The sequence below is a fragment of the Mycetomoellerius zeteki genome, unplaced genomic scaffold, assembly GCF_001594055.1.
Source record: "Mycetomoellerius zeteki isolate Tzet28-1 unplaced genomic scaffold, Tzet1.0 scaffold498, whole genome shotgun sequence".
NCBI lineage: Eukaryota > Metazoa > Arthropoda > Insecta > Hymenoptera > Formicidae > Mycetomoellerius > Mycetomoellerius zeteki.
In genome coordinates, this window is record NW_017257498.1 from 215,849 (window position 1) to 224,608 (window position 8,760).

Below are 8,760 nucleotides of genomic sequence, written 5' to 3' on the forward strand. Positions count from 1 at the left end.
CATTTAATTTGGAAACACCCTGTATATTTATATATATATATATATATGGGTGTATTATTTACTCGACGTTTTCTGCGCCTGACTCCTATTGCCCTTATTTTTTCCAATTTCTTTTGATTTATAAGGAGTCTTTGTTAGTTTGATTTGAAGATTGAGGTTGAAAATTGAAGATTAAAATTTGGACCAAACCAATAAGGACAAAGAAATTTTACCTCCTTTCGTTTCGATTGGTCAAATTTGAATTTTTCTATCTTCAATCTCAATCGTCAATGTGTAGTCTGATTCCGGTCTTACGCATCGTAGGAATAGGGTGGCTCGCTATTGCTCGCCATGGTTCGCGATTCGTGATTCGCGGCTCATTGGCTCGTCAAATTTGTCGGTAAGTTACACTAGAAAAAAGCACGCTAGGGCTCGCGCATTGACTAGAAATAATTACTGCCGTGCATCGTTACACCATCCAATTTCTCTTTGCTTGCATATAAATATGTAAGAGCCTGTTTATTATTGCTAGTTGAGACATTTATTAAGTGACTTTTTAATCATTCAAGTCACAGTATGGAGTAGGATGATAAAAAAATTGTCGAGTTTCTATTGTTACGTCCAAACCCTTGGGAATTTAATTCAGGATTCGATTAGAGAGAGAAAGAACGAAAATGGTGAGGGTGTGAAAGGACGCTTAGACTCTTGTCTCGCAGGTACCCGCACAGAGGTGAGTACTTCGAGTCGAATGTACTTTTTGTTGCTCCGGAATATGGGTCAACATCCCGTAGGGACGCTATAACACCTGTTTCCAACGAGCAGTGCGATCGTCGGTTCAAATTTTGAGTCAAGGAATTTAATCCTTATAACTCGGGACTGGACCACGTGCTATCTCTGAAAAACAAGGGAAATGGCTACGAGGTCTTAGAGTCTAAATTGAATTAAAAAGAAATGTAGATTACAGTAATTAACATTTAAAGTTTATTAATTAACAATCTATTGTCTATATATGAAAGTTACATGAATGTGAGTTGTACGTATACATGATTGATAGTGTGGGTACTACTTAATCGTTTTACTTTTTATTTAAGAGCTCAAAAAAAAAGCGCATGTGAAATTATATAATAAAGAAACAAGTTTCGAATAATCACTCATTCTTTGTATTACTGTAGATTAGAAACAATAGTTACATGATCATGATACGATTTATAATTAAGAACGCTACTACTTGCTAATTAAAAATATAATCCATTATTAGAGGGATAACTTATCATTTAATAATAAAATTATTATTAGTTGAAAGAAAAGAAATCATTAAATCTATAATAGTTTACTACTAAGCAAGTGATGGTTAAACTAACTAAAAATTACAAGTTAATAAAATAACTAAAAATTAATTACATTTTTATGCCGTAAGAAAATGTTGTCATGGAGCGAGAGTGAATTTATGTGTGTGCAAGCAGAGGGGGGATATGGGTAGAATTAATTTAATTCGTTAATTGTGCGACGGAAGAAGAGAGGAAGAGGCTGTAGAAGAATCTTGGGAACGAGATATGAGTAAGGATTAAGGAAGTTCCGTTGATTTTAATGACATTTCTTGAATATTTAAAAGAACATTATTTGAACTAATGAATTATTTACTCTTTAACGAATTAGTTTAATTTCGGGGACAAATAAATAATAATTCATGAAACTTACAATTTTCTGCTGTCAGAATGTTCACATCATGTCGGAGCTTAATGAGATGGTGATGTTCATCACTCGATTAAAAGGATGCGCACAGACTCTAAGATTTTTATGAAGCGGAAACTATTTAACGAAATTTTGTATACATGACGAAACCATATATATGACAAATAATGACAAATAAAATGATCAAATATATGAGGAGATATAACAAAATAAATGACCAATGACAAAATAAATGACCAATAACAAAATAAATGACAAATAAATGATAAAATAAAAATGACGAGTCTCGCGGTGCCACAGTTAATATTGGAGACTCTTGGAAAGTGGTTCCTTGATGGGATGTGTTAAGTAGAAAAATTGAGGATTCGGATTGGCGAAATTTTTCCGCTTTTGACGGAAAATTCGTTTCTCAGATTGTTACTGGGGAACTGTTTCTAAATTTGCTTCGCCCGCACTGTAAATTTTAATTTCCTAAAAACTTACTGGTGATGCGACATCACCTTCTCTGAGGATATCGATTTCGCAGTCACTATTGACGAGTTTAGGTTTAATCTACTGCGTTTTCGAAGAGAGAGAGGGGATGTAACTTATCGTCCCTTCCAAACAATCTAGTTGTGATTCATGTTGTTCTTACGTGAGTTTTTATATTTCCTTTTTTTCAATTGCCAGTTTTCTCTTTTATTAGTTGAGCGTGCGATTCCTCGTCTAGACAGTATTTGCTTGAGTTAGGTATTGTTTATGACCGTTAATCTCGAAAAGAAAGGAAAAAGAATATTTCGTTATCTAACTTCCTATTGTCGGCGAGAAAACGCCCTTGGACTTGATACTTAGATTGTTTTTGTGAAGTTAGTGCCTATTTGTCACCTATCGCCGATCCGCGTCCAGACTCTGTATTTATTAACGAACCAATATTATCTAGACAGAATTTTCTCTTTTTGGTTTATAGTTTGAGTCACGCGTTGATGCTGTAAATTTTATTGCTACGGATCAGGCGACTCTAAATAAATATATTGTTTTATTTATTTTTCTATATCGCTGGGAAGATTTTTAAGGATATGTACTTCAAATTCGTGACATGCGCTTGCTTACCGATCGGTGACGATTAATGCTCGAGTTTTTGCTCATATTTTATCTTAATTTCGTCAAACGTTTGCGAAACAAAGAAATCGTGGAGTCCACTGGACGTAACACTATAATTATGAAAAAATTTATATGAAATGGTTTTTGCAAGCATTAATTATGTTCAATAGAATATTTGTTTTGTTATTGTTAGAAGTTTCTTTCGTGCTGATTGAATTATACTTTTAGACCTTCTATAATCCTATATCAGCGAAGAAAACTTTCAATATTTGCAAAATAAGCATTCTGCTGAACGCGATCATTGATGATTCAACAGCGCAAGGATGTCTTATCGGCTTATCTATTCACAGAGGCTTCTTTGGCTCACGAAACTTACCGTTAATCTCCGAAAACGATGTATCGTGGGCCACGAACAATGGCGAACCGTCCTGGTCCCACGGCACGTAGAGCTTTGCCGAGCCATGGCAAGCCATGCCAAACTACGGGCCGTGGGACCCCACCTTTACGCATCGAGAAACGCGATCATCTCCCACGAGCAATTAGTCACTGTAATCTCGCAGTTAATTAATTGATCACGATCAACAATCATAAAGACATTTATTGAGGTGAGTAGTTTTATTATATTTCACTTCACGAAATCGAAATTGTAAGGAGTGAGAAATGTGAATTGTTTCATTATTAATTATTACAGTAGCATATACATATACCTTATAATGTACCAAACGACAATGGTTCTTTTAACTAAAGTTAAATTTTTTTATTAACCCGCGTCGAATGTTCTTTGCATTTTTCGCCAATTAATTTGCTACAATTACCGCTTTTAAATTGAAAATGAGAAGTAATATATAATTGCCAAATCGAATAATTTAAGTAACAATAACAAACCGTGATATATCGATCATTTTTTAGACGCATTGTGTTGGGTTTATACATTTGGAATATATATATATATATATATAATATATAGGGGAGAGTGGTCTAAATCGGATCGTTTTCCAAATAGGACCTTTTTAATTTAAATGAATACGGTTGAGCAGATTTGAGTACTATTTATAATGTAAAGTCCTTATAAGACACCGAACATGTGATAACAGTTTGGCAGTTCTTTGTCATAACATTCATAAAAAATAGATGCAAATATGTATTTTCAGCCATCGTGTGAAAATTTTTTTAAAAAAGAAAATCCTTGTAAATTAATATTTAAAAGACGTTAAAAATTTGAAAAATAATTGATTTAAGATAATTAAAGAGTGTAGATTTAAAAAATATCAAGCATTTTGTGATCACTTTTGCGGTTTATTGTAAAATTTGTTCCAAAATTCGAAAGGACCCGTGTCCAAATCGGATAGTACAGTGGATAACTTATAGGCCTGGTTGTAGTACTGATCGGCCGACCAAATCTAGTCCAAGGAATTAAATCAATAAAATATCATGAATCACACATATCAGACTCAGATTAATTAATTTTTATTGATTTCAATTCTAATAATATAAATTGTCAATAATTTTCTTTTTCTGAATAAAATTTTTATCTTCGACTGTAAAATTGCTCGTTTTTACTCAATACTAAGAAAAATACATTAAAATATTTTAAAATTCTAATTAAAAATCGATAAAAATAGGAGTTTTCGATTTGAACCAGGGGATGGTCCGATTTAAAACCGATGGTTCCAAATCGGACCGGAAAAAGCGTTTTTACATTTTCCATTATAGTTCAACACAGGTGAGAAATACGTCAAAATGGTCTAAAGCAAAAATGAAGGGAATTAAATGATCTTTCCAATGGCATCTTCGATTTTACGATCGGACTTTATTTACGCCTTATAGAGAGCAAAAACTGCAAATAGGTCCGATTTAGACCACTCTCCTCTATATATATGTATCACGCGATACTGAAATTCAATTGCACATTTTCCAATGACTTATTTTAACTAATTATAATTATTTTAATTCGATTTTAAATCATTATCCTATGTCACATGGTATTAAAATGCAAATGCCACTTTGGAATTTTTTTGATATAACGTAAAATGGAGCTGCGAGTCAAGCGGCGTCCGTGGTGATGCGTTCAATTAATGCATAATTACGACTAAAATTACAACCGTATTTTGATACTTGTAAATTGCGCAACATGAATTTTACTTACAAATGTGCGGTCATGTTCACAATTCAAATTTTAGAGTCCTTCATTGAGATTCCTCGTCTCTCATTGTATCAATACTGTCAATCGTTCTTTATATGTTTACGAGATTCGTATACATACACCAAGCTGGTCGAGCTTTGTGTTCTTTTCATATTATTCCATTTGCGATCGCAGTTCGAAGTCAAGCGGCATCGTGACTTTGGGTGCGGTCCACTTGGCGTTACAAATGCTTCGAAGCGTTTGATTGACCAATCGGAAGAAAGAATTTTACTAATTGACCAATCAAAGAATGCTTCGAGGCATTTTTAGCATCAAGTAGACCGTAACCTCCGTCGCGAACGGGAAACAAAAATACTGTCCGATTCGAATGAAGTGAGCTGCTCTTCTTCTATAAATCTCGCTGTACTTTTTTTTTTGATGATTGGCTGGTCGCTTGGCCGTTAAAGAAGAAAGAGAGAAGAAGTTCGTTCGCATTATTTGAAATTCTCAAAAATTGTTACTTAGATAAATATCTAGTTTAGGTGACATCTCGCCAATTTCAATGTCCTTTAGATATGTTGTAGGGGAGAGTGTCCTAAGTGATTCCTCGCAAGAATTAAGTGGGGGACGGCGTTGGTTTAGAAGATATAATAAATTAAAGTTTTATAATAAAGTCATAGCATACGACTTTCCACGCGAAGCGACTCCCACCCCACCTCCCCGCCTTCGGGGCGCACGACTTTCCAAAGAAATATGGTAAGTAAATCTCGGAAAGTCGTGCGCCTCGAAGCAGAGGGAGGTGAGGTGAGAATCGCTTCGCATAGAAGTCGTGCGCCCCCAAACAGGGGAGGAGGTGGGGTGGGAGTCGCTTCGTGTGAAAGTTGTGCGTCCCGAAGCAGGAGAGAGGAAGGTGGGTGAAAGTATACTCTTACACCAATGTTGATCGCATATTGAAAGCTGTTAAGGGGATGCTAGAGTGACCAAATTATCACATTACATTCGTATAAAAATCTTCAAATTGACTGAACGAAATAAAAAATTCTTTTACAGGATTAAAGTAGACGCAAAATTAGGAGGTGGTGCAGTGGATTTTATATTAAAATCGAAAGAATGTTAAAAAATTTTTTAACTTTTTTTCGACAAGGTCCACTGCACCACCTCTTAATTTTGCGTCTACTTTAATTCTGTAAAAGGATTTTTTATTCCGTTCAGTTAATTCGAAGATTTTTATACGACTGTAATGTGATAATTTGGTCACTCCAACATCCCAAAATACTTTTTTCTCTTTCATAGATTCGAAAATCCTTTTCCAGGATTAAAGTATATATGCATTAATACGTGTTTGTGAGGCGGAGTTTATGCCAAGAACGACGAAAAATTTCAAAATTGATATAGATATTTTTTACCATTTTTTTGCGTAACATGATGTCTCAAGCTGTCAAGTCGTGACAACATTTGCTTGATACGAAAGTTTTACAAACTGTACTTACGAAATAGTGATCCACAAACATGTAGTTTGCACACGAACAAATAACGTCAAGTTCTTAGAATTAGACTTAGACGCTTTATTGCGACGAATTTGTTATACGAAAATTGACATGAACGTGCAATTGCATGTATCGTAAGTTGCGTGAGATATTGGTGTGGTAATATATAAAGGGTGCGTTCCGTTGCACGCATTGAGTGCATAGATCACATTCAATGTGCGTACATTAATATCGTTCCGTTTCGTTAATGCGCATCATGTGCGCTTGGAATCGGAACGGTTTACTATGCGTTTGCAAATCAAAAATGGATGCTACCATGGACGACAATAATGTGCATTTCTACCAACGTAGATTAACTTTAATTTTGGTATAATTTATTCTATATCTTTTTCTAATTCTTAGAACTAGAAAACGATAAAAAGTAAGTTAAACTAAGATTAAAATTAAACTACACTGATAGAAACAGGCATAAGGCCCAGTTTCACAATTCATGGTTAACTCTTAACCGAGGTTTAATTTATTCCTCATCTCTTTCTAATGCTAGAATTCGAAAGAGATGAGAAATAAGTTGAACCTCTGTTAAGAATCAACTTTGAGTTGTGAAACTGAGCCTAAGATGTTTACTGTTGAGGTTATTATATACAATACAAGATTGTATATATTTTAATAGATATCTTGAATAGCCCTGTCATAGCAGTTTCTTGGTTGATAAAGAGGGTGAGAACTTTGTTACTCTCATTAATGATGACTGGAAATTCGATTAAATCACTTTCCATTATTATTACACTATAAATCCGAGCAAAAGGCGGCAACAGGCTTTTGAATTTTTTTTAGACGTATCAACTTCGCATTAAACGTTTCACATTTGAGCTACTGTGGTTGATGCATGAAAAGTGGGGAGAATCTAGGGAAATATGTGCGTTATCGGTATTGATGCGCGCATTGATTGAAATGGAACGGTCCTCTATGGCCGTGGTCCGATTCACGCTCACAGTTCTATCAGTGCTTACAACATTAATGGTCGGTCCGAAACAAATAGCGTGTTAAAGTTCTTCTATTTTGGATCGGTCATAAGCACAATTATCAAAGATATTCATGAATGAAATTTTGATGAACAGTATAAAAATTATAGGAGCCGTTATGTTCTCGTGTAGTTATACTCACTTTGATCATTAGGGTCATCATCAAATTCTTGTACCTCGTTACTCTTATCAATGGGAATTTGAACACTTTCTTGATTGATCAAATTTTTGTTCCTTTTTTTATATACATTCTTAATGAGACTTGTCATATAATTTATATCTGAAAATAATAAAAAGTTAACCTCAAAAATGTAGTTAACGAAAGGTTATTTCCTTTTGATCAACAATATTATAGCTGATTATAATATAATTACATAATACAAAAATTCATTAATCTTTTTACCTTTAGTGATCTTTGCAGCGTCTTGTAATAAAAGTTTCAAAATAATCGTTTCGCCAGTATCTTCTACAAAAACAGGAACTGAAATTAACTGATCTGACATCGTAAAAAAAATTCCAAACTTTATTATACTTTATTTGAGATTATTATTTCTTCTTGTAATTGTGAATTTAGCACTATGTAACACGTTTGTGTAACTACTTGCAACTGAATATTACGTCTTGTCGTCGTGTTCAGCTTGCCTTTTCTTTCTAAAATGTTCGAAACCGTTATTTTTCCCGCATTTCTGACGTCACGTAACCATGATGCTCACGGTGACTCACCTTTCATCTAGGGGCACTCAAAGCACCATAAGTGCTACGTAACTATGACGTCACTATGTTCACACTGGCGCTGCAAGCATGAAACGGACCAACCGTAAGCAACCGTGAACGCACTAATAATGCTATAAGCGTAAATCGGACCGCGGCCTTTTGGCTCCAAAGATATGTCACTTCAATTTTCTCATCGCGGTACTTTGTTATCTAGTGACTTTAGATCCGATGAAAAAACAGTGACACCTAGACCTGACTTTGTTTGAGCTTTGCTTTAGGATCCCCTTAAAAGGGAATCACTCAGAACACTCTCCCCTACTAGAGTCCTAGATTTATCAGAGAGGCGCAACCGGTGTTACGCATTTTGTTTCGCTGTTGCAATCACATGACTTGGCAACCATTTATAGTACTAGTGATATATTTCTATTTCATTTTATCCTATACATTCTATCTCACTCTATCTCATTCTTGCTCTTGAACAATGCAGATCCATGCTGACTAAATTGTGATTACTGATATTATACAGAAAGCCTAATTACTTATTCGTTAACAGTAGATATATATGCTTTACAATTATCATTTTTTTCAACGTTTCTTGAATGTAAGAACATAATACTGCAATCGTACCTGCAATTATACAATATCTTATCTTCAAACATTTCTG

At 34.5% G+C, this 8,760-nt stretch overlaps 1 protein-coding gene and 1 long non-coding RNA gene across 2 annotated transcripts in view; one reads left to right on the forward strand and one right to left on the reverse strand.

The window, feature by feature from the left end:
- LOC108727481 (uncharacterized) overlaps positions 1-6,575 on the forward strand; it is a 20,781-nt gene extending 14,206 nt beyond the window's left edge. The window contains exons 2-3 of the long non-coding RNA XR_001936849.1: positions 2,724-2,728; positions 6,565-6,575. This is a non-coding gene — a long non-coding RNA (uncharacterized lncRNA). The remainder of the gene's footprint in view (positions 1-2,723; positions 2,729-6,564) is intronic.
- Positions 6,576-7,498: 923 nt separating this feature from the next.
- Positions 7,499-7,885, reverse strand: LOC108727471 (uncharacterized). The gene is made up of 2 exons (XM_018455614.1): positions 7,786-7,885; positions 7,499-7,662 (listed from the first exon to the last, which is right to left on the reverse strand). Exons 1-2 carry the CDS (start codon positions 7,883-7,885, stop codon positions 7,499-7,501), a joined length of 264 nt encoding a protein of 87 aa, XP_018311116.1.
- Between the last annotated feature and the right edge of the window lie 875 nt (positions 7,886-8,760).

Coding starts and splice junctions, on each gene's coding strand:
- LOC108727471 (XM_018455614.1), bottom strand. CDS start 7,885: ATGTCAGATCAGTTAATTTCAGTTCCTGTTTTTGTAGAAGATACTGGC. Junction 7,663..7,785: donor CGCTGCAAAGATCACTAAAG/GTAAAAAGATTA, acceptor TATTATTTTCAG/ATATAAATTATATGACAAGT.